The sequence below is a fragment of the Symphodus melops genome (assembly GCF_947650265.1).
Source record: "Symphodus melops genome assembly, chromosome: 14".
Classification (NCBI taxonomy): domain Eukaryota; kingdom Metazoa; phylum Chordata; class Actinopteri; order Labriformes; family Labridae; genus Symphodus; species Symphodus melops.
In genome coordinates, this window is record NC_136704.1 from 11,280,148 (window position 1) to 11,307,329 (window position 27,182).

Below are 27,182 nucleotides of genomic sequence, written 5' to 3' on the forward strand. Positions count from 1 at the left end.
CTCCTCCTTCAGGGAGAGACTGTCACTCTTGCATGCTTGTATGAGTGTGGGTGTGATTGTTCTTACTTGCTGCGCTCCTCCAGGCTTTATGAAGAGTATGTGGAGAATTACACACTTTAGCATGAGATCAAGTTTTTACCAAGTAAACTGCAGGAATAGTTTTTTAAGAATAATTGGCATCCTACACTGTTGTTGAAAATGTTTCACAACAATACGTTGTGAAACATAGAATAGAAGAATGGTGGTTGGTCTATTCGGAGACTTGAGTTTGACACAAAATTAAGAGAACGCTCAGGGGTTGGATACTTTTAAAGTAGTATACTTTCATACACTTTTATTTGAGTAAACTAAAATGACAAGCATGGACAGAAACATCTGCTTAATCGACCATCTTCATCGCAACAACCCAGACGACATGAAGAGTTCAAGCGCAAAAGATTCTCTGACAATCATTCAATATCACATTATGTAAAATAAACCTTTCATTTACTTGTCTCTCCTGAATTGAAATATGGCTACTTAAGTATCTCCATGGCAACATAGCAAAAGTCATCCACCAATGAACACTATAAAAGGCAAAAAGAACTGCAGGTGGAATTTATCCCTTGGGTTAATAAAGTGTTTCTGATTCTGAGGTCAGGTGACCTCGAGTTTACGGACACAAATGTTGTGTTGGATGGTTGTTTTACTTCGGCCTAAAGTGGAATATTTTAACAAAAATTAGATAGATATCCATGAAATGAGAAAAAATATCCGGTGTCCAGGGGATCGCACAACATGACAGAAATGCTATTGTGGGAATCAAACAGTTTTTTAAAATATTGTATTATTCAAGCGTAATATTTATTAAGATTATTTTTGGACTCTTATGCCTTTATTTTGAAATGATAAAAGACAGATCAGTGATGGAGAGAGTGGGGAATGACATGTGGGAAATGCATCAAATCTGCAGAGAAATGAAAGCAAACATGAGCAAAAACAAAAACCCCTATAGCTATTTAATTTTACAGGAAACATTTTGCCCTCTTTTCTGTGAAACTGTTGACCTCGTTTTTTTTTCTACTACATATCAGTGAAGAATTATCTCTAATGGTGAAATGCAACAAGGAACAGTGTTTTGATAGACTTTTGTTTCTGTGATTTTCTGCTGCTGTATCCATCCACTACAATGGGGTCACAATATATATATATTTTTTCTCTTTTAAAAAATGTGTTTAACGTCACAATCATTTATAAAATAAGAACTCTGCATGCATCGCGATCACCATGTGAAAACTTCTTTACCGATGCCATACCAGACTTTCTGCTGTTCTTTTTGACATACTAAAAGTTATTGATTGCAGCTTTCAGGCCACTCAGCGTTGCCGTCTTCATTCCCTGCCTTCTTCTCTTCTTCTCTCCTCTCCTCTACTCCTCTCTTTGCTGCTGTTTGTCCCTGGAGGTGCTCTCTTAATGTCTTTGACTAAACTTCAGCCAGTCTTGGCAGTGACGCTGCCACATAAGAGCACAGTTGAGAGGGGACCAATATGATTGTAATGGAGGGTTTGCGGGCAGGGTCTTTCACACTGTGTCACCTATAAGAGGCACAAAAGCAAACTGACGGGGTGCAGAACACTCCTGGCTACACAGATAAAAAAAACTGCTATAATCTATTCAACTGTTCTATAAAGGCGCTGTAGAGAGAGGGGACATTTTCATCTCTGTCTTCCTGTTGTGTCACACTCACCACTGAAGCAGTGTGGCCTGTGGTGTCACAGAAACTGCAGAAGGGAGTTTTGTCATATAAAAGTCTTAAGGAAAGGTGACATTATCTTCTTCTTTTGGCAAAACGATGAATGCAAGGATAATTGAATTTTATAAAATCCACTCCTCTGATGAAAGCGGTGCCTTTATTTACAGTGACTGAAACATTGCAGTCATAGATGATGGATTATTTCCAGATTAAACTGCATCAGTTAGATTTTGTATTTCTGACATCGTAACAGGAAAATATTACGCGTGGAACTGTTTTCTTTTTACTGAAAAAAATAGAAATGGACTTTTAAATAGACTTTTCCTCTATCACATTTTTTTTTGTACAAAGCTCTTGACATAATTAGCCTGAGCACAGAACTCATCCTTTCTAACTGTCTGTATCATTAGTGTAGCAATGGCAGAAAATAGTGTGAAACTGCATTACGAAAAATAACACAGCGCATTAACACCATGTCAGCACTTAACATGTTCCTTAACTTTTTTTACTTGGATCTGTTTATCTGTGTACATATTTGAAATGTGTGTGTATGTGCGTTTTGAGAGAGGCATCATCACATGCTCCTGCCCCTGAGGTCAGTGGATGAATGAAGGTTGTAAAGAGGAGCATGACAGCCGTGAAAGTCACAAGGGGAGTCCGCAAGCACCGAAGTAAAGCCAAAGTTTCCCTCCCTCTGGGTATGACCTGTAAGTGTGTGTGTGACATCTCTGTGCTAAGAAATACAATAGTCTAAGTGTATGCAGAGTGGGCATGTCTAAAAGAAGAGCAAGATTGGATATATATGTGTGCATTTATGGCGCACTGTTTGCAGACAGAAGTGATCCTGAAGCTACAGGCTGCACACTGCAGTCTATTGTTAAGATTATCAGCACTATATCAGCACCCCACATCCCCTGTCCCCTCCGCCATCCCTCTGCCTCATCAACAGCATCTTCTAATACACACTCACCTACAATCTCGAGGCAAGCCCTGTACTGTATGTGTGACTGTGTGCGTGTGACCCTGTGTTTGTATCCCCAGAACATTGCTTTAAAGACTGGTGGTCTTTGATTGGTCAGAGTTTTTGAAATGCTGAGGTATAGTTGATATGGTAGATAGTTCACCGTGTGTACGTGTGTGTTTGTGTGTGTGTGTGTGTGTGTGTGTGTGTGTGTGTGTGTGTGTGTGTGTTAGAAAATCAGGAGATACAGAGATGACTGTGTTTTCCTGACTAAATGTCGATTTCACACACCCCCTCATTTGCGGCTAGTTTTATCAAAGAGCCCAGTGATCAGCTGTGTGTCATGTGCTGTTAAATTTAGTCTGAATATGGGCTGCTTTTTGGTCATCCTTCAAGATCAAATGCTGTTACCACTAAACTAAAACATCGTGCTCAAAAACACACAAATTGAAGAATTTGCCTCAGGGACAACAATTTTACACAGCATCTGTGGTGTGTGTTTCTTTTTTGGGACAAACGTCTTTTTTTAACGTAAAAAAAAAAGCCTGATTGATGATCTGAGCATCTCGTAAGCCTAATCAGTTATTTTTGTATCTATTGAAATATCTTGTTAAACACAGTGTCTCCTTTTCTTGTGCAACTGCCACTAACATTTGAGGGTGTAAGTCAAGCCCCCCTGGTCCCTCAATTTGACAAAAAAAAGCCCCCCCTCAGCTATTGTACTGTACACAGATGCTGTAACTCATTTTATGGGACACACTCAGTGGAGAAAATAAAAGCAGCTCTTAACATACACCCTGCAAATTAGAGAATTAGTTTGCCCTTAACCTTTCAGTGATCTGTTTGTCTTCTGCTTTTCCACGCTTGTCACTGCTGAACACACATGCAAGCAATACAGACTTTAACCTAGACATCTCCTTAAACTAAATGATGAAACCTCTGGATCGGTTTGTGTTGCTGTGCACGCTAGAGTTACAGTATGTCTGCATCTCTTTGTCTTATATAGAAAAAAACATTGTTCACACAACATTTAAAATGAATTACCACTGCCTCAATGAAATGCATTGTTCAACAACCCCATGTTATCAATAATGAGAACAGAGACAAATAAAACAAACAAACAAACAAACATGCAGCTCCTTCATTTCTACAAATGGTGAACAACAGATCAGTAATAATAGAAAACAAGTTGGGTACCTATGACTGAATACGAGTCCAATCATTTTTTTAAATGCATTTTCTTTATGGTTAGTTCCTGATAAACTCTATAACATATTATTAACCTCCAGAGAAACACTATAACCCACTAAGTGATCATTACAACCTGACCATAATTCACTTCTTTGTGCCCAATTAAAACAATTTGCCCAATTATATAATCAATTTAATGCTGCCCCATAAAGAATCAGAATCAAATGATTTATTCGTTTTACTTAGTGCCATGGTTTGTGAACCCTGATGTGAAATTTGTACCATTTACTCTTAAAAATATTTTGGGAGCCAGCAGCCTGTTGGTTAGTGGATGAAGCAACCCAGAGTGGGCAGTCTTGGTTTGAAACTGACCTGTTGTTCCTTCCCGGCATGTCATTCCCTACTCTCTGTGTTCCCAATATCTGGCTCAATCTATGTTCCTATTTCTAGAATGAAGGCATAGAAAGCACGAAAATCTACATTTAAAAAAGTCAGTTTCAGTAAGGCTGTTAGTGTTGAACTGTTTGTTCACCACTTTGTGAAGACTTATAGAAACTTGTATAAACAGGGCTTCATCTGACCTCAAAACACTCTTTGGTTCATCACCTCTCAAGAAACATGGTTTTGACTGGTTCATGTAACGTCCAACAGTTCTCGAGTCATTAAGGCTTTGGTTCCGCATTAATGACGAATTAGCAGCACTTATGTGGGACATTCAAACTGGAGCAGAAAACATCTGTGCAACATTGACATTTTACATGAAAGTTAGTTTTTCATAATCAAAAACAAAAACAAATATTATACAACGATTGTGAGGAGCTCTGTTCGAAACTGTGTGTGTGTGTGTGTGTGTGTGTGTGTGTGTGTGTGTGTGTGTGTGTGTGTTCCTGATGTGAGAGCACATTTGTGGTTAAAAGACATAATTTATGTAAAGAATAATCCACTTCATAAAGACGCTTTCCTTTCATATCATTTGATTTTTTTGTTGTATAAGCAGTTACAATAATATGAATGTGTTTTAGGAGCGATTGCCAAAGGTCCCTTTATATGATGGCCCAGCCATTTGAAACACCTTTGAACAGTGTTGTAAGTATGATAAAAACCAAATTGGATCAAGTCAGTCACATGTCGAAGCATTGATTATTTTTTTGGAAACAAGAAGGTGGAGGCTGGGGATGGTCAATGTCGTGATGGAGTGAGCTCATAAGAAAAGTTGAACGCTAAAAGTTTGAAAAGGAATTAACATCGAGACAGCGATTAGATTAGTCTTTTAACTGGAAACAGAGCAGCTTGCTATATTGTGAAGAGAATAGTTTTCATCTGAGTTGGTGGATTAATCCCTGCCCAGGGGAAACCGGTGATTCTTATGGCAGAGTGTACATTTAAATGACTGAAACCTAAGCACTTTGTTAAATTGTCTGCAGATGGACTCACTATCTTCTCTCTTTCACTTTAGAATAAACTCTTTAGTTGTTTTTTTTGTTTGTTTCTGTTTATTTCTTCCTGGATTCCTCTGTGCCAGCCACACCAAGTCCATGTCTTTATTCTAAATTACAGGTCTGTTTTCACACCGTAATTACAAAGTGAGTGGAGTCATTTAGATATCAACTCATATTTAAAGTAAATAATATGAGACCTTGTTCTGTAACACTGTCACCAGACCCCTGTTCATTATTCATTAGGGAAATGAGATGTGTTAGGAAGGGAAAGCACTCTGTATTTAACTCCAGGTTTAAATATATTAGCCATCTCAAATTAAAAGCCCTCTGTTCTAACTAAAGGAGAAAGGGGATAAAACATTCACCATCCTGATGACATATGCAGATGAGTTGGAAGAATATGCAAATTTGGAGACTGTTGCTGTTGTTCCCATGGAGGTCAAATTACAGTAAAGTGCTGAGGGCAGTGCTCTCTGCCCACCCAGGAGTCTGTCTATTAGCTCCTCACCCCCCCCCCCCCCCCCCACACCCCTCCAAATATCCTCTATGCTCACTTCAAATGTGATCCTCCCTGTGCTGCGCTCCACTATTTTTTCTTCGATGTGCACCCCCCTGTCACAGGGTTTCAGCTGCAATTACTTTTAGTATCACTTCTCAGAGAGAAGTCAACTTCCCTGGAGGCTTCCTATCAGAACCTATTACAGCGGGGGGGCAGGCTGAAGTTAAGTGGCATGACCTGTGGGTTGGATGGAGCAGGAGGGGGGGGGGGGTTTAAATGTATGGCTAATTTGTGGAACATTTGAATAAAGTGATGAGGATTGTTACAGGGCCACACAATGTGAGAGCACGGCAGACTTCAAGCCCTTGAATCAACCGAGGCCAAAAGTGCTTTTGCATGGAATCGTTTTAAAAAGTGAGTGAAGCATCGTTAACATTTTTTGAATGAAAATTGTGTGTAAAAAATATTTTTCACATTTTTAAAATACAGCTACAGGCCAGTTTTTTTTTTTTTTTTTTTTAACTTATTCAGCTGAGCGAAGTCAACTCCTCTACTTTTGCGTTTTTGCCTTCTTCACCCTTAATTCACCTCTTAGCCCCAGGCCAAAATCGTAACCCCATGAATGGCTGCGTGACCACACACACACACACACACAAAAGCCACACACTCACACATGCAGACAGAAAAATGAGTGGATACTGCAGCTGAGGTAGATCAGCAAAAGGGGTGAGGAGCGAGCGAGGCGGCTAATTCAACAACAGTTATCTGTTAGTCTGTGTGTGTGTATGTGTGTGTGTGTGTGTGTGCATATATGTGTGGTAGTGTGTGAGAGAGAGACTTAAGGTGCAATCTTGTGCAATCTCCTTGCCCCAGGTTACGCATGTGTACTTTAGCACCAACGTGCCGAATCAGCCACCCATCTCTCTGATTGATGATCTGAGCATCTCGTAAAACTCTGGTCTCACTGCACACCTGGGATCCTTATGCAATCCAAGGTGAGGCTTCGTCTCGCAAGAGATAGAAAGAATTAAAAAAAATAAAAAAATGAAGTTCTGTTGGAAATAAAACATACATATGGTAAACTGGTGTATCCAGATTCACAACAGTGTTATAAACCCTTTGAGCCAAAATGTGAGGTAAGCAATCAAACAGATGTCTGATTCAGTCTTAAAAAATAATGACTTGGTATTTCTCAGATGGTGACTTAAGAGAGCATCATTACATACATACATCCATAAGACCATAAGATAGGCATTTGCTGGGCCCCTAACCAAAACGTTTTAAGGATACTACTTTTTATTACATCTTGAGGCCTTTTGTTTGTTTTTTAGCTTTGGCTATAACATCTATTGGTTGTGATACCATTCTGAGCACCAAGTTAATAGACAGGAAGAGATCGTCTCTGTCAACAGATTTGCACTTGTGCTGAATCTGTAAGGCAGGGATACTTTTTTTTTTAAATACATATTTTAGCTATTTGTCAAGAGGCTTAAGGTCGTCCTTGCCCCGGTCCTTTGCCTGTTACTTGTCTGCTTGAAGGTTAGTTCGCGACAGCATTTCCAACACTAGTGACCATCACCACTGGGCTTCAAAAGTCAGCTTCAGAAACCAAATGGATGATGTCACTGAGACTACATGTGTGTTTATTTACATTCAATGGGAGCTTTTTTATTGAGCAGTAAAAAAACAAAACCACAAATCTAAATTCAAGTGCATAACAATCTTGATGCCTCGCAAGACTAACTCCGTTGTTGCTCAAGTTGCTTGTATAAGTGTTAACGACCAGCACAGAGAAGAATATAAACACTTTCAGTAATCCTGGTCCCTCCCCACATCATAAATCAAAAATATATGATCGCAAAAATTGCCATCAGATGATAGTCAATGGATTCAAACAGACCTAATTATTGATTTATACACAGTGGCCTTTAATGAACCACCTAATCTTGTCAGTGCCTACTTTATAATAGTCTTAGATTTGTTATGTGATATCAGTATGTCTAATTGGAGGTCTTAAAAATTGAAGATAACTAAATGCCCATGTTGTATTCCAAGAAGAGGCTATTGTCCTCAGATCTGTCTCTGGGTTCATTGTAACCAAACAATTTTAGGGTCACAATTGGTAATCAGTTGGGCTGAAAAGAAGGATACAGAAGTGCTCTGAATGTTGCTGTTGTTTGTAAATTGTTGATGATTCCAATACACCAAAAATATAACTGATGTAATGGTCATATAGGGATGTGATTTTATAGTTAAAAAGCGAAAAGATACTTGCTACACTGAATCCAGAATCCAGAAAAAGAATAGGCATGCAAGCATACAAAATATCCTAAAATGTCAAGCCTCTCATCTCACCAACCCAAAGAGTTATAGGAGGTCAGCTTTCAATGGGTTTACCATCAGAAGTCAAAAGACTAAAATCTTTTGGATGTTGTAAGTTTTTTTCTTTTAGGAAAAAACGTGAAATATGTTGAAGTCTAAAGCTCTTGACTTGCTTTGCATTGAGTCATTGAATATATTTGCAATGTAAAAGAAGTGCTGTAAGCATACAAGTGTATTTTTTCTTTTATGTCTTCATCCAGATAATTTCTTAAAAAAGAAAACTAAAAAAAAGTTTTCATTATGGAGCTCTGGGGGACACCTTTAGTGATATATAAAAAATCTGACTTGTGGCCTACCCGAGCGTGCACACACACACACACACACACACACACACACACACACACACACACGCACACACACACACACGCACACACACGCACACGCACACGCACAAACACGCACACACACACACACGCACACACACGCACACACACTAAGTTTGAGTTTTAAAAAAATAACTCCTGACCCAATTTAATAAGAGTAAAACCAGCGTTTCAGTTTTATCATCAGCAATTCATAGTCCATTGAGTCATTTGCCTTGGGAAGCGCTACAAATAAAGCAGCACAATACTGTGTACTATCCAAGACACCAATAAGGCTATTTGTTATGAACATGACCACAGAAGCAGTAATACTCTTATGAGTTTTAAAAACAGACTGAACATGACATAACATATTTTTCCTTTGAAAAAAAAATCAATGTAAGATTGAAAGCCAGGAAAATGGGAGGTAGTTGTTCAGCCCCATGGGGTCACCTACTTTAAGTATCGGTGGAACACATGCAGCTTTCAAAATTGTAGGGATTGAGATGGAGAAAAGGGTCAAATTAGAAATACAAGTAATGGGCTCTACAACTTAATCAGCTACAACCTTTAATAGATAATGTTTCCAGAAAGTCAGAACCTGCAGCCTCTTCATGTTCAGTCTTTTAGAGCGATACAAACTTGACGAACTGATGTAGATTTAAACAGCACTGATATGTCCATCAGTTTCAGAAGAGGAAGAGCATTGCACACATTAATTCATTTACATTGATTACCCATGAGATAGTAGTTGTTTATTTAATCTGAGCCAACCAGAATAATTTTAAGTAGGCTTGAAACAACTGCAGGCTAAATAGTCATTGAATATATTTAGTTCCTCTTATTCCTCTTTGCATTCACAATTACTGTTAATATATGTCCAAGTGGATTCAAAGTCTATCTGTAAATTCACTGATTTAAACTTGATGCAGGACGTCCTGTGTGCTTTTTTTTTTTTTTTTTTAAACTTTTTCATTAAAAGTTCAACACTGTATCTGACCAGGTTTAAAGATCTGCCATGTGTAATTATATGTTACATCTAACTGTTCTAAAAGGAAAAAGGACAAATACTGGAACATTATTAGATCATAACACACATTTTTATAGATTAATGTTCATAGTTTATGTCCCTTTTTTTTCTTCACATGTATCCACAAGAACGATTTCATTGCTAGAACATGTTGTGAAGAACACATGCCCTTCCTCCCTCCTGTGTCCATCTTAGCTCAATCCCTGCTTTTACACTCATGTAATTGCAATAGACAATCAGATGCCATCTTTATAGGCGCATGGTACGACTGTCATAATGTGTAAGGCTATGATAAAGCGCAGCCGATAAATCCTGTCAAAAGCGCTTATGACATGCTAAGGCTCCCCTCACCACCACACAGTGTTGATTTCTCCTCTGAATCTGTCAGCCAGAGACACGGAGTCCTGTTCTTAGCAGATGTCGAGGACGACGCGTTGAAGTCATCCTGACAGTGTTAATAAGAATTAATGAAGGGTGGTGGCAGATGCGTGGCGTTTGTTGTTGTGTGAGTCGAGTGGGGGGGGTCGTTGATCTAATGTGGTTGGTAAGCTCAAGGAGACAAAGGTGTTGGGAAACAATAAGGAGGTGGCATTTGTAAAAGCAGAACGCTTGACTATGTTTACCTCATTACAGAGTGAAAACAGGGAAGCCTTCTTGAAAGTGACCCTGAAGCTTTTCCCTTACAGTGAACTACAATCCAACACTGTCTCTGAGACTGTTAACCTGTTATGATTCAAACACTTGCACCATCAATAGTCCTAAGAAAACTTGTCATTGCCTTTTTTTAAGGGTTATTATTCAATAACAGCTTTATCTTTCAATCACCGCTGGGATTAAAACGATTTTACAAGTGAATTGTATCTGAAAGTGTTTGAGGTTAGCTTAGTTATGAAATGATTGATACTGTATGGTATTATGTATGATTCGAATGTATCTGATTGTCTTATGAAAATCACTTTAATGTAACCATTCATTGTGAATGTTAAATCAAAAACTTGCTGTTGTGTGCTAGATTCCACGCCACGATATGATTATTTGGTTAATAACAGTGAAAGGTACCGGCTATGAAATTTCATTCCTGACACTCTCATCGTCACACCACATCACCATCCTCAGGAATCTTTGAAACTTTTGCCATTTGACACATTTATATGACATATCTTCACTTGCTGCTGACATATTTTAATTGTTACTTAAGCAATTCGCTGGACTACTGAACTTACTTCATTGTAAGACATGCGTTGCCTGGACAATACATGTTCACTACCGTCATTCCAGCGGCACTTTTAATCAACACCTCCAAATTGAGTAACTTGGATTTGATATTAACTTCTATTTTTTAAAAGTACCATCTTTACTTTGATTGCTCCAATGATTTTTGATATCTCAGTTATGAGTTATGTGTTGTTAGTGTAATATGCTGCCCATAACTTCATGTGAATTACTACTATCATGCCAATTCCTGAGTTGATCACATTGCTCTCATGTTTGGTTGCTGATAGGCTGAGTTGGTTTTTGCTTCCTGTGTAGATTGCTCACGTCCTCTGTACTAAATGCATTCCTATGTAACTAGAGTTTCGTTAAACTTAAAGAGACTGACAAAAAAAAAATGCAGGCACACAAACAAAAATCTGTTTTTGATTGAGATGGTAATAAAAGCCATAAATTCTGCAACGTATTTGGGTATTTCCCTGTTAGTTTAGCAGTGTGGTGTAGGAGTTTATGATAAAGGTTGTGAAATTTAAACTTTTTCAGTTCACCTAAAGTTGTAATATTTTGTCTGCAAAATAGCCAATTTATCTTGTACACGTTTTTAAAGGTCTCTGTGCAATTTTGTGAGAGGTCATAGATAGAGAGAGAGAGAGAGAGAGTGAGAGAGAGAGAGAGAGACACACCAGTAAATACTCGTGACAACTTTACAATGACCTTTGACCTTTCCATCACCAGGCAGTGAGGGCGATGTCAAAGTGCATAAGGGTGCTGGAGGGTGGGGGCACAGTTAGTATAATGGATGGGTCATAAGCGGGTTGATCCCGGGCCAACCCTGTGAAGTATCTCTCCCCTCACCGTCAGAAGGTGGTGGCAAGGTCGGCTCTAATTGGTGCTTCTGTCCTGATCGCCTGCTGAGGCCTCAGCAGCGCGTCTGTCTTTGACGACACTCGGGTAGGAAAAAGAGAAGAAGCTGACTGTCAAGGAGCGAGAGACAAAATGTATGACATTATTAAAGAGAGTTGGTATTATAACCAAGCAGTGTGAACAATGAATAAACGAATATTCAAATAACTAGATGATAATCTGATTGATAGAGTGCATGTCTCAGTTTTACATTTAAAAAAAACCATACGATATAGATGTTTGCAGACAGTGAATCAACTTCACCTTCTTAAAAGCTCAAGATCTTTATCTTTTCTATTGTATCTGTTTGACCAACAAGGCATTTTTCAAAGCGTCCCTGAAATACTGAAAGCCTCATAAATCTCAAATTTGTTTAAACTTGATCTTTGGTGTTCATTTTAAATTGAATTACTTCACTGACACATTAACTGATAGCCTAAGTGGATTCGAGCTTGTAGAGTGCTTTTCTATTCCTCTGATATGCTCTTATCTGAAATAAAAATGTTTTATCTAACTGGTCCCCAAAAAAGTTACCAATGACTGTTACCATGGCATCAACACAAACACAGTGAATTGAGCAGTTTATAAAGCAGGAACTTTTGTGGGCGAAAGCTTGATTATTTACACCTCAGAGAATAAGTGCAGCTGTCGCACTCTGCACACTGCATTCCATCCCAATACCAACATACCCAAGAGAACAAGGGCTTCTTTACGAGCAGACCACATCATAAAGTGCACAGAGTAGTCACAAGGCTCGTTCAAATGACTGCGAGCTGTTTTTTATCCTTCGCATCTTCTTCATCACACTTGCCACAAACGCACAGAGCGCCGTGTCAAGGAGCTGCAGCTGAACAACAGCTTTGTCTTCTGGTTGCTTTTTACGTAACACAAGTTCTTAAGAGAAGCACACGGTGAAGGATCTGCAGAGAAATCAGAGGTCATGAGCTGTTTTGATTTATTGACACCATGTTTACATCTGATAAAGAAAGCACCACAGTCACTGACACTGTACGTGCAGGGGGGGGGGGGAGAGTGCTGACAAATACAAAATTGTACTTGACTTAAAGTGTTGAACAGTTGAGTGTATGCGTTTCTGTTTGTATCATTACCTCCATGATATTCATTAGCAGGTTCTATTAGCATAACTTGACTTGTTAATGGCGCTAACAGAAAACACCCAGCCAGCAGCAGAAAGGCTTTCAGACGCACGGATCATTGTTCACATGTCACAAAAAGATCCTTCGGCCTCTGGGTGCTCTTTTCCTCTCTCAGTGGCCTCCCCTTCCTCCCTCCCTCTCCAGTAGCCCCCCGTGGGAGCGTGAGGGTTGAAATGACACACACTGGCTGACTGTCGCCCAGGGGCCCGGGTTCTGGCCTTGGCTGGCTGGATCTGTGTGGCAGCTGGTGAGCCCGCTGCCCTCTCTGTGGCCTGCAGCATCAACAGTGGTGGTAGTGGGACTGATTGGAGCCTCACTCTGATCTCTGACTCTGGGGCTGACGCGCAACTGCTCACTGCTGCCCACACTGACTGGTGGAGAGGAAGCGGGACAGAGAGCGGGGATGTAATCAGGAACACACACACACACACACACACACACACATAAACTAAACTGTCTGGTGAATTGTCTGGGAGTATGTGAAACATAAAGTCATCGGAGACAGAAATCAACGGTAGAGTCCAGATGAGGATGTGAGATGAGAGACACCAAGCGATATTCAACAGGGCAACAATGGAGCAGTGACTGTGATCATTACGGGGTCATGTTGAAGCAGCAACCACATTTATACAGAAACTCTTGCTTAAAATGAACTGATATGGCATGAAGGAGGCGGCTTATCCTCAGGACACATTGTACTGGCTGTCAAGTATCATTGTCTGAAGTCTTTATTGAACCTACTTGCTGTGGCATGTTCAAGGCTCAGATGCAACAAATCAGGATAATTAATAAATAGAAAAACACCATTTTTTAAACATGCTAGTAGCACTTCACTTGCACACAACCAGCTGTGTGCTCCCTTTGAAAATTCAACTTCTGAACAGGCCGAACAAACAGTAAAGACCAATGTAACCATCTCCCATGTTAACTCCATCGTTTTGATTATCTTCTTGTTTTTAGTGTTAGCAGGATTTAAGGCTTGATTTACTACCAACTAGACTTATTAGCAAGCGTTCCCTTCGTGGTGTCTGCGCACCTCTCACAGCAGAAGTGTGAGACCACACACTGTTTTGATCTTCGTTGAATTTTCAAGTTAAAAGTTGTAAAAACCAAGAGAGCAGAGAGGAGTTCAGGGATGTGAAAAAAAAAAAAAAAGAGCAAACATTAAGGCAGGAATCATGATCCATGAACGGGGTGGATGTCCTCAGATGTGATGACGGGTAAGGTGCTGCTCATTGAGGAGGAGCTCTTCTCGGGTCTTAGTGGTGCCTGCCTGTGTAGATTCTGTTCCTGAGAACGACGAGAGGAGGGAGGTGGTGTCGCAGACCAGGGTGGTGCTGGATGTGATCGAACCATCGCGTCACGTTCACGTACTGCTCTTTCTCCTGGATGGGCATTTCCACCTGAGTGAGAGAGGAGAGGTTTACACCATGTGGTGCCGATTCTTCATGAGGGCAGCATCAGTTTGGAATAAAGTAAACTGTTTCTTGTCTTGTGTTTCTGTTAAAAAAAAAAAAAAAAAAAAAAAAAAAAGCTCATCTGGGATCTTTTAAAACTAAATGTGCCTAAAGAAATGTGTCAACCACCCCCCCCCCCCAAAAAAAAACAAACAAAAAACAAAACTTGAATTTCCCTCGGGATCAATAAAGTATCTATCTATCTATCTATCTATCTATCTATCTATCTATCTATCTATCTATCTATCTACAAACTGAAAAAAACAAGTAAATAATTACTGCTTTTCTGTTTTTACACTCAGATAAATGTCATAATTTGATGTCAAATTCTGGATATTTTTAATTCTTTAGGCCTTCAAAAAACGTCCAGGTCTTACACAGGTACTGACGGTATTAATGTGGGGTTGACGTTGACCACATGGGGAACTTCTCAGGACTTCACAGACTGAGTTTGGTGAAGAAAAAAAAAAAAGAAGCAAAGAAACGGCTGAAGGGGTCTAAAAAAGTCTGTGAACTAATCGTACCCTAAATGCATGATGGGGTATAAAGTGACTCGAGGGGAAAACGCCCAGTGTAGCATTGACAAGGTGGTGTCACACAGACATATTGTCAGGTGACAGTGTAGAAAACACCAGAACACACAAGGACGTCCTTGAACCACAAAAAAAAAACAACGTATGAGGCGTTTCCTTTTTTGTCATCTAATTAAGCTGAATGTGGAAATCTCCCACACAGCCACCGATCCAGCCTAAAAGCATTCTAGCATCAGTCAGCTTTAATGTTTGTGCAATGTTGTTTCCCATGAATTGAACATCAGGACAGGCGCTGGTTAAGGGCGGGGCTAGCTGACCCCTGCTCCCTGAGGTTCAAACGCACACTGATTGCAAACCAAAAGTGACGCTCCTCTGCCTGGTGGCGGGAGGCAACCTTCCATCTCCGCCAGAACCGCTGACATCTCTCAACATGTGATCCCTCCCTCCCTCCCTCCCTCTCGTCCCGTCTTTCCCATTTCTAGAATCACTTTTTTGGAATCCTGGAAGGCATAACAAACTTGCTTGTTCCTGGTCCGAGGCTATAGATATCACTTTGTGCCACATCACTTTAGAAGGAGAAGTGAGAATGTGTTTAGAACCCGTGTGTTTATTGCCAACTTGCTTTTGATGGCCCGTGGCCATATGACTGGTCTGATTGTGTGTTATGCACAGTGACAAATTGCTTATTAAAGTTGTGGTTTGACTGAAGTGAGCACTGATCAGGAGGGAAAGGGATGGATGCAGGGCTGGGTGAGCGAGTCCTTGGTAAATGTACTGAGGCAAAACAAATCAATCACATTTACCCCAGAATAGGTGATCCCCAACATAACACTGGAAGAATTTCTGATGTTAAACTGTTAGTTTTAGTCACAAAAAGCTTCCTCAGGATGGTACACAGCTGATCTTAAAAAATATAAATACTAAAAAAAAAAAATACTAAAAATAAAATAAAATAAAAAAGTTACTTAAAAGTAATGAACTGGAAACTCTGCAGCTTTAAAAGGAAAAAGTTTTTGAATATCAACAAGTGATCTCAAAATGTGTTTTCAAAAGAGCAGACTAGACTGCACTCTCTGTTAGGTTACTTACAGAAAACAAGCATTAAGCCACAAAGAATCTGAAGCTCGGTTTTTGCCGTCTTTGAATCACTTCAAGGGAAAGATTAGAATCACAGAAGCGTAGAATCGATGTAAAGAATTAGAAAAGCTTGATCGTGTGAGAGACCCTTGAAGGTGACACGACACATTCAGATACTTACGATGAGTGGATGGATTCCAACGTATATAAAAGCATCAGCTAAGGTGAACTGGTTGCCGGCCAGGAAAACCTTGTCTTGGAGGTAGAGGTTGAGATCCTGCAAGAAGAATGATCATGAAAAATAAAATAAAAAACAAGTCGTGATGCAAATCAGGTCATTGACTTATTTATGCAGAACAGTATGTGACTTGTGTTGAGGCCTCCTGTGACAGAGGAGCTGTTTGTCCAATCATCACTTCATCTGCATAAAAAAAAAAAAAAAGAAATCGAAAGAGAATATGCAGCTCTGCAAAGACAGTCAGTCATGTTTGGAACCAAACGTTTCTCTCTTGATGAACACTAACGACATGAAGCTGCATGACTGCAGGTTCGTTAACCTACATATATGAGTGGGTGCACGAGTCTGGATCCTAGCTTGCGTGTGTGTCGGCTTGCTGTGCTGTGTGTGTGTAGGAATAATATGTAACCTGGGGGGGTATAACATCTCTCCCCATGACTGGGGACTAAGCACAGATGCTCTCCAAAACAGTCTATTTGTTTACTGCCCCACCACATGAATACCACTGCAGCTTGCATATCTAATGAAGCCGCCCCAAACTTGGGCATCGTGATGTGCGTTTCTCAGCCCGTGTCTGTCTGTGTGTGTGCAAAGTGGTGCATGGAAGTGCTGGTCCCAGGGGAAGAGACCATCTTTAGCACTTGTACATTGTGCGAAGGGGAACACTCCATGCACACGGAGCATCTTGGGGGCAAATGGAGTTATTGTGCGGCAAGAGTGGGCGATGCCAAACAAGGCATGAAGACTGCAGACTTCCTCTCCTTCCACGATCAGATCCTTGCTTTTCTTAGCCTGCAGCCACGGAGCTGAAGCCCAGTCGAGCATCAGAAGAGGGACAGCTCTCCAGACACCCCCCCAACCCCCCCCCCTCCAGCACATGGAGCTCCAACCTGGGTCCTACCTGCCCCGGCCTCAAGTGCACACTATGATGGGAACGTTCACATTTTAAACAATGCAGGCAGAGTTTGTAGCAGCCAACTCTATCTGAGGGTCATAGAAATGTGAAGAACTGTGCAAGAAGTCTTGTTTACTCTTTGGGTAGGTCATGTACGGACACCAGAGCCTTCATACGACAAACAGAATTGAAACAACGCGTCATTAAAACTGGGTAAGAAACATTAATAAAGATGTTTCATACGACTGAAAATCACTGAATGCCTCCTGCTCATTACTTTACGATGTACTCGGTTAATCCATCGCTTGGTTGTTGCCGTCTTTTTTACAGAATGTGTCCAGACACAGTCGGGGGTTGGGGACATTTTACTTTCCCTTTATACGTGTCCACAGAATTCAGGCAAATTCTAACGAGACGCAAAAGTACAAATCTGAATCATCGGTAAAGTATTCAAACTAAGACTGACCTGAAGTCCATAAAATGACAATGTCTAGTCTTTCAAAGCTTGAGGATGTATTATCTAGTGAAAAGAAATAATGAAGCCCATAATGCTGCGTGAGGAACTCAAGACGTCAACTGTTTATTTAAGACAGAGTTGGAACAACCAGAAATGTAATTGTCTGTTAGTTAACGGACTTATGGGCACAGGAAGTCCCTCCCTCTTATTTAAGGTGCAGCGACAGACTCTCTGTTCCCAACACTTAGCTTCATGTTCGTGGCCTTATTGGACAATCCTCAAACTACATGAGTGACATTGTGTTCTCTTTAGTGTCAGGTTAAAAAAAAAAAAAAGACACATTTCTTATCTGCACCCCGGGGTGAGAAAGTTTACGAACTCCTGGAGTTGTCCGTTTTTCTCTGTGGATAAGTTAATGGGAGATGACTAGTGTGCTTGTGAGAAGAGTGTTAAGAACAGTGCTAAAAGAGAAAGACAGGACAGGCGACCACAGGGCAAAACAACCGAGCTGCTCAGGGCGACTTCCTTCTGTAAGTGGCACCATTAAAATATTTAAGGGGCCTGTCCAGATAACATGATGCCGCACAGCGTGAGTCCTCAGCCATGCCACAACAGCGCGTCACGCTGAGATGTGTGTGCCACCACATGCTGACACAACAGTGCCAAGAGGCACCTAGCGTCCAGCGGACCAGTGGCTGGTGATCCATTTCACGCTGGCTGGCGTCAGACACATTAAAGCTTTTTTTTTCTTCCCTCTGTCGCGTGGGGCCATGTCACCAACGGGCGTCAGTCATCAGTCCGTACTCCTGTCGCTTTAGCCTTAAAAAAGATCTACACACACTTGTTCAAACACACAGTGGCCTCGCTGTTGGACAGAGATAAAGAATGTGCGGACAACTTGGATGCTTGCCGCCTCTCAAAGGTAGAAACGTTTGTCAAAAACGTGCTTCCTTTTCAGAATTAAAAATAATAATAATCAGAGTTGGCATCAAGCCTGAATTTCCCTCGGGATCAATAAAGTATCTATCTATCTATCTATCTATCTATCTATCTATCTATCTATCTATCTATCTATCAGCCAAACAGAAGCACGCGCCACATTCAACTCTGGGACAATATTGGGCGGCGCTATTGGGCGGCTGTGGCTCAGTGGGTAGAGTCGTCTCTCAATCGGAAGGTTGAGGGTTCATCAACCAGCTCCTGCGAGCAACATGTCCGGTGTGCCCTTGGGCAAGACACCCAACCCCGCCCATCCAATCAGCCCAGGGGCGCCTGCTGGGGTGGATCACCCCCCTGGAGTGCAAACTCAGAGTGTAAACACCTAACTTCCCTTCAGGGATCAGTAAAGTAAATGTTTTCGCAGGATCTGAACTTTTCTCGCTCAGCAGCGGTCTTCACCACTCTCTCTTGCTCACTTGTACTCCAAGCCTAACAGCTTTGTCATGTTTTGGTTTGTAGGCTGGCAGCCCCCTGTGAATCTTATGGAAACGATATTTTTTTGTTAAAAGGTGGACAATTTAACACTTCCATGCAGCTTAATTTGAACTTTGCATGTTTTGGTTGAAGAATTTTAGTTTCTTTATAAATATGTGTTTTTTATTGTCAGGTGTGGAGGGAGCACCCTCGGCCGAAGTGTCCAGGACCATCGACTCCTTTATCTTGATTTGATAGTGTTACTCTTGTTGGGCATTGTTCTACATCCTGTATTGTCTGGTATTGTGTTGTTGTAAAACATTTGAAAACAATAAAAATGCTGCTCATAAAAAATAAATAAAAAAATGAATACTGGGTGTTGGAAAAAAAAATCCCTCCAATGATAAAGGAAAACATCAAGAGACTGTTCCCATTAAAGTAAATCATGTGCTTCCCCTCTGACGGCGAGGGCCTCCACCTTTACATACAGTCACAAGTCTACAGACAGAACCAAACAGATTCCCCTGTGAATCAACCTGTGTACCTTTAAAATGCTCTTGATGTCTTCCTTTGTGCAGACATCTATCTTCGTGACTCTGTGCTCCAGCCACTGCTGCACCACAGCTCGGTCCTCTGCTGACTCACCCAGCAGCTCTGGACGCTTTGCTTCTTTCACAAGGTGACAGGCGATGGTCACCAGTCCCACCAGTGGTGGACCATTATTATTCTGTAACACAGGCACCTGCATGGACAGGTGAGAGAGAGGAGACAGAAAGACAGCCGAGAGATGATAGAGAGGACTGAATCAACTTATAATCTTAACCAAGTTCAGGCCAGATATCAGATATTACTGCCTTTGATGTCACACACAGAAAACCCTGACTGTAGAAAAGTCCCTACATATTTTCTGATAACAGAAGACAGACATAAATGATTGTGTTTCTGGCACACATTTAGCTTGTTAGCATTACCCAGCTAGCTTCTGTGCGCTTATTTCAATACCTTATAGGCTTTTCATAAATACAAATAGCGGCTGTAAGCCTACAACGGACGCCACACATAAAAATAGCTCATGTCACCTTTTTATCCCCCTGTGTGCCGTACTTGTTTGGCTTTTTTAATCCTAAATACTTCTCCAGCGACGATAGCTCCCGTAGCGCCATGTTTCTGAGTGTTTTAAGGGCAGGTCCGTGTGCGTGAGATCTGATTGGGTAAAAGTCTCATAGTCCCGCCTATTGTGGTTTGACGGACTGTAGTGTTGACGAATAAAATCGAAGAAAACCAGTTCCTGAGTCATTGCATCAGTGAATGAGCCACCGACCCTTTAATAGAAAAAAGAGAAAGCAGCCTCGAACATTTATGTCAAAATGGAGAAGTGTTAGTGGTTGTTCGCATGTTGTTACATAAAAGAAAGCAGGGATTTTAGTTTTAGAAGTGGTCAAACAATAAGCTGTCTCAGCAAACAAAAAAGGGCAAAATTGTTTCTAAAGAGAAAGCTATTGTTCTATGGCATCTTTGAAAAACATTATTGGACAGGTTCAAACGCTTTTATTTCAAAGACTGATAAATTTGTACTTGATCATCAGTCATCACAGATAATAAAAGAACCAACCTGTGTAAAACATATTTGATAACAACAAACCAAAATAAAATACTTTAACTGTTTAATTTTATTTGACTAAACACACAGGAAAATACCAATTGCAGCCTAACTAGGCCTTAATTGGATGTAGGCATATCCCAGCATTCTTTAAGATAAACTCTGTAATCTCCTTAGCCCTACGGGAAGTTGCAAGTTGACAGTAACATAGCATTTTCCCCCCAGAACATGTTTATGAAGATTCATTTTTAGATTAAATCAAACAGACAGTTCAAGGTTTGGAGTTTCAGTCTTCAGTTTTTGGTCCTGCAGCAAAGTTTTCCTGTCCTGTCGATCTATTTCTGCAGTGTGTCCTGGTTGTGACGTTGAGTGTGTCGTGTCTGTTTGGATTTGCCCTGTGCCTCAACAATTTCTCCATAATGAAATGTCACCTGTCAGTCAAAACTGGGCTTATTAGCCATATACTGTCCAAGTGTGTATGCTTGTGTGACACCATTGAGAGTGACAGTAAGGGCCGAGGTGTCACTCTACAGGCTTTGTTTTTCTTCCCCAGTGATCCCATTTTGTATCAGCTCACCTGAATGACATGTCTCCAGGTGATGTCTTCAGAAATACAAATCAAATTGTTTTATTTTTACTGTCCTCATCTAGACTGCTGTAAAATATACAGGCGATAGAGTAAAGAATAATATCAATTTGAAGAATGTGATTCCCCAAAAGCATATTAAAGTCCCGTCGTCACGTTTCCACCGTCTTCACCCATTATGCTTTCTACTGTTACTCCCATAGTGGATAGGACAAACAACTTCGCCCCACCATTTCATCTCTGTGTGTTACACGTCGCAGGATGTATCAGGAACGTGTCCTGCCCTCGAACTGTTGAACTGGCAGTGTGCTAGAGTCAAATGACCGAGAGTTACTTAAATTTGTTAAGCTCTTCTAATGAGTGGGTCAAAATGTCTTTCATAAAAAGGTCCTTAAAGGCCAACAGCAATACCCATCAAAAATCAATCACTTCAACTCTTGTGGGTTTATGCCATGAGATTCAACAGGATGATTAAGGCCAGACTATACAAGCTTAACTGTTCAGCTGACTGCAGGAAAGCCAGAGAATATACAGAGTCTCTGTCTTTCTTTACCTGATTTTCATCATCATGTGGCCAGTATCCGTGGCTTAAAGATTGCAATTATTATGTTGAGTTACACTAAATATCAACCAATCAATCAATCAATTAATCTTAATTTAAATGCCTTATTACGTCACTATACAGAGCAAGTCTACACATTTCTACCCACACTTAAAATGAATCTATGAGAACTGCATGCAACTTTTAGCAACAGTGGCAAAGAAACGTTGCCTTTGAACAGACAGGAACCTCGAACAGAGGCAGACTCATGTTGAACAGCCAACTGCTGCAATTTGTGTTTTGCTTGGAAAGAGGGAAATGCAGGAAGAAAGAGAGGAAAACAGAGCAACAACAACAATGAATCAAACAGACTTATGTTACCAATTGAAACAATTCAATTAAGTTGGTACAACTATTTTCTTTTTTCAGTGTACAATATTATAATGGAAAATATGTTTTTTTTTTATTCTTCCTTGAGGGAGGAGTATTGTGATCTGCTTGAGCATGTCATGTGGCCTTCATGTATCTATTATGAGTATCCTGGCAAAATACAAAAAAATTCTTCCATTTTTGTGGAGCGCCACATTCTTGTAGCATTTGTTACGAGTTTCTGATCTTACAGAGGGACTACACTTTATATATTTATATTCATTGTCATTTAACTCCTCAGATTCCCCTTTTCTGATTATTCTATTTGATGAGTAATATATACACAGTTTTGTGTTGAACTTAGGGATCCCTTAATGCTTATTTAGGCCGTAGTTTTACTTCATGTGAAGCTTTTATTGATATTTTTTTTGCCTTGCACATACCAGTGTATCTTCTTTTCCCCTCTCAGAGTATGTGCTTAATAACATAGAACAGATGATATTTTTAAACCCAATTTGTTGAGAAAAAGCTGTCCCAGAAAACAAATTAATTATAAGAATGAGTACACAGACTATCATAAATGATTAGATGCTGTGGAACAAGGTAAAGCTAATTCTCTGTATTTGTTTTTAATGCAACCTTTTTTTTTTTTTTGCTGTTTGTTTATAGGCTGCAGCACGTCATACACTTTTACCCTAGTAGGGCTTCCATAAATGCATGCCTGCAGCGTTAAAGTACGTCTCCTTTAACTAAATGCCTCCAAGCTGCCACATCCTGTCTGTACTCAGGCGGGCTGAGGACAGCGATCCCCAGTGCCCAGGACTAACTGTAGCCTGTGGGAGTTTTCTCATGCCGATTGTGATATGCAATCTGGGGTCACATTAGTAAGGAAATCTACAGTGGGGGTCACTGATAATGCCGTGGGGCTTCCCAAGGCAGGCATAGCCATAAACACAGCCTCAGTCCTGGTAGATATATCCCTCTGTGCTTAGTCTGTAGCTTACAATATGCTGTTACACTGATTTGTCTAGCCGGGATGCAGGGCCTCAGTCCCGCCTGTCTCCTCTGTTACCTTTCATGACCTGTGAGAGCTCTCTGACTGAACACTGTTTAAAGCACACAGATGCTTTCAGAAGGAGAGGGGAGGGATTGGTTGTGAGTGGTCGACATGAACACTGTCAGCACGGATTGGTGCAATTGCATGTTGGTGCTAGGTTAGACTCCTGGCATGGGACGGGCGTCAGGCTGCTGGGTGACAGTTTGGGAAAAGGTTGTGAATTGTAGAATGAAGACAAGCAGATGTACGTGGGTCGGGGTGCTGCCTGTACCTCTCACTCCTTTCAGGCTTTTTTCTTGATTTGATTTAAACCTAAAAGATTGATGGAAGGTTAACTTTTGGAAGAAACCAAAAAAACATACATATTTGGTAAATAGGTACTTAAACTGTATCGAGAGCTGGCTTTAAGGTATTAACAATTATTACCAACTTTTAGTGAGACACAATTTTTGAAACAACTGTAAAATATAAATAAAACCCCATTTATTTTCTTCACGTCTTCCTTCTTTTTATTAAACTAAACAAAATCAACCACATTGAACTTTTAATAGACAACTATTACTTGTATTATTAATATATATTTTTTCCTATTGTAATATGAGGTCATTGATTTTTTTTTTGAAGCAAAAAAACGAGTCAGAATACTATAGTATATGTATAGTATAGTATAATTGCAAAATTGTAATGGGTTGCCCACTTGCTATTTCATATGAGATAGTAAACTTTGAATTCAGCAATGTAAAAAAATGTGAAAAAAATATTTAAAAATCTGGATCCCCCTATAAAAAAACATACTTCAACAACATCCAACAAGATAGATGATGCTATAAAAGTCATTCAACTAATAGTTTGATTTAATGTTATTCCCTACTTCCAAAAGCTTTTTCACTACAACATTAAAATAGAAATTCGCAGCAAAGACTTCCGAGAAGGATCTGGAACCAAACAATGTTTGTGAAATGTACTCTTAAAAAAGCACATGATATTTGGACAGACTTCTTTCAAAACATTTACGGAAATGTCTTAAAAAAACGAACACCTCAATGTCATCTGCCTCACATTTATTTCTCATTCATTTGCTATCATGGCCTATTGCACTGTAAGTCACTCTTATCCAGTGCAGTATAAGTCGTGTGGTAGTCCACACTGTGTCTTTTGGCTCCGGAGCTGCTGGCTCTTGTAGTGGAGGAGAGTCAGAGGGTGCCAGAAATGTTGCACCTCTAGGCGCGGCCTTTGGGCCTTCATGACGACAACAGTGATGGGATTATAGGAACCACCCTGCTGCTCCGTGCAGAAACAGGCACCCATAGGCTAAAAACAACAAGCTGGTCCCCCACTTCTTCATGCACACACACATGCAAATGAGAGTATGTTTGAATATGTTTACAGGGGGGATGGAAGGCTTGGAAGAGCCAGTGACAGGAGTGGAGTGATGACATTTTTGTGGCATTTCATGTCTTTTCCTTAACATTTGTGACACAAGATTAGCATTGGAAGGCATGCTCCTAAGTGTGTGTGTGTGTGTGTGTGTGTGTGTGTGTGTGTGTTTGTGTAGAAGAAGGTTGGTTGAGTCTGGATGATCAGGAGAGACCCCGGAGACAAACGAACAAGTAATAAAGGCACTTTCTCCATTTCCTCCTCCTCTGCTTACATGCCAACCCACAAGGCTGTGGGACATGCTGGGGGACACAGTACCAGCTCAGAGTAACAACAAACCCTGTCCCTGCCTCTCATCCAGCAGCAGTCACTAAGCACTATTAATTACTGCTCTGAATTTCCTCCTCCTTACCCGTAGCCATCCGTGTCCCCCTCAGACAAACAACCTCGGTGGGAGGATCTTGATTATTATAGCTTCTGAAAAGTCAGATTGTCTTTTATTGAAGTTGCCCACTGGCCATGCAGGTTTCTCTCCGTCTCTCTCTCTTTCTCTCATTCTTGCTGCGTGTCTCTCGTCCATGATTCAGACAACATCTTGGAGAAATCTGCTATCCTGGAGCTCTCGTCATGGCCGAGAGGTCGGTGAGTGAGACTGCCATGTTGTTGGAGGCTTGAACTCATGCAACTCTCGTGAGGTTATACATTGCACACATACACGTACATGCTAAGCATTTGCATAAGCTCATGCAACAAACATGGGGTTAAAACATACACACACTAAGGGCATGCTTTTTAAACTGGAGCTTCTGTATGCGGCTTCATTATAGTGCTCAGTCCCATCCTTCACCAGCAGGGAGCACTGTGGGTCTTTCAAAAATCCCCACGTCAAGCTCCTTTCACAGTCCACTTGCAGCTAGACCAAGACCACGTCTGGTAAAAATGAACTTATTTTCAGGGGAAAGAAAGTAACTGTTGAAGATATGAGATCCTGTAGTGCCTGTATTGTTTGGTAAACCACTGAAATTAGACCCATCTTACTGTTTTTAAAGAAAACAATTCCATTATCCGACATAAGGTATCAACTTATAATAAAATATTAAGACAACAATCTGTGTTTATATTTTGGTGAAATAATCTTCCACTCTATCGAGAGGAAGATAAGGTTCAGATTGGGTGTTACCTGATTTGTAGTGGGATCTTTTTCTGGGGCATATTTGTAATCATTTTTTGTTGGCAGTTTTCAAAACGTTAAGATAAAAGTGCATCATTATCAATGCAAAGTTTGAAACGTGAATCATGCTCGTATATGAGAAGACATTTGGGAAACCTGTGCCTATAAGATCTGAATGCTCCTGCTCATCTGTCTTCATGTCTTTAACCCATGAGTTTGATTCACTGCCTCCGGAGCAGGAAAGTGAAAGCTCAGGCCAGCACTTGTCTCTCTGATGCCTGTGTCCACTATATCCCTTTCGTGTGGCGCTTTATGGGCTGCAAAAGAGGCTTGGAAGGGACATGTATGTGTGTGTGCCACTGAGAGAGAAGCTGGTGAGTTGAGGCAAGGGGGGGGGGGGGGGGGGGGGGCGGTTGGAGAGATAGATATAGGGAGATTCAGAGGGTTATTTGTCCCTCTTCCCCTTTCTGAGAGCTAGGAATCATGGTCTGCATGACAGGTCGCCATCCCCCGTCGGGGGTGATCTATATGAGACCCTCTTTATTGGCAATTTCAACCCAGGGACAGATGAGACTGCAGCCAGCCAGCCGGACAGCCAGACTATGATGAAAGGGCCCAGGACTCACCTGTGACTCTCACACTGAAGGCGAGAGAAATAATGCATCAGAGGTTATATGTGGAGCTATGTGTGCTGTGTAGCTGTATGAGCCATGAGTTTGTCTCTGTATGTGTGCGTGCGTGTGTGGTAGGAATAATGTATGGCTGCTGTCATGCCCAGAGGTCTCTGTTTAGTATGGAGAGAATCACCGAGCTGTGTTGCAGGCAGATTTCGATTGAGATGGTTTGGATACTTTACATATTGTCAGAATGTAGGGTAAATAATTCAACTGAGAGCAACAGTCAAGAATCTGTCCCTGACTTATTGCTCTTGGCTTCTTCAGAGTAACACGTCCGTTGAACATGCCTTTTCCATAACAAAGCCCTGCACTGCATGTGAACCATACAAAGTCTATCTGTGCTCTATGAGAAGAACATTGCTCTGTTCTGAGTGTTGAAAAACATTAAAGCATTCTAAAACCAGGATGTAACACTGATTGTAATAAAACATTAGAGGCAGCATAAGTACTAAAACATTACTTGAACATTCTGACTGAACTGAAACAGAACTCCGTTCTCCCACAGACTTTTCTTAACATCCTGCACTGGGTAACACTGATATCACATTCAGCCCTCCTCTCCCAAGTCTGCGAAACACATTTCCCATTTTTCAAAGTCTTGAATCGCACGAGGCAAATCACTGGAAACTAGCATGACAACATTCAAGCTCTGAGCAGACAATATATCCCCAGGCCATTCCTCCATCCAACGCGCTGCTGAATGAAAGACAGAAGCTTGCAAAGCGACGAACACCATGAAATAGCCCTGTAATGAACAATTGCTCTCATATGAGAAGGCCTGTTCAGACAGGACCAGCCATTAGGCCCGTCTCTCTCTGTTCACTCCTAATCGATTAGTACAGTCTGCAAACCATTGATCAGCAGTTCACTTTCAAGTGTCGGGATAGTGGAGAGGTTTAAAAAATCAGATTTTAAAGAATTGAAGG

The 27,182-nt window shown here is 40.8% G+C and overlaps 1 protein-coding gene across 1 annotated transcript; it reads right to left on the bottom strand.

The window, feature by feature from the left end:
• Window positions 1-13,520: 13,520 nt before the first annotated feature.
• eef1e1 (eukaryotic translation elongation factor 1 epsilon 1) lies at window positions 13,521-20,108 on the bottom strand. Its single transcript, XM_079360858.1, has 4 exons — window positions 19,958-20,108; window positions 19,423-19,620; window positions 16,057-16,152; window positions 13,521-14,211 (listed from the first exon to the last, which is right to left on the bottom strand). Exons 1-4 carry the CDS (start codon window positions 20,039-20,041, stop codon window positions 14,068-14,070), a joined length of 522 nt encoding a protein of 173 aa, XP_079216984.1. The 5' UTR covers window positions 20,042-20,108; the 3' UTR covers window positions 13,521-14,067.
• Window positions 20,109-27,182: the final 7,074 nt, after the last annotated feature.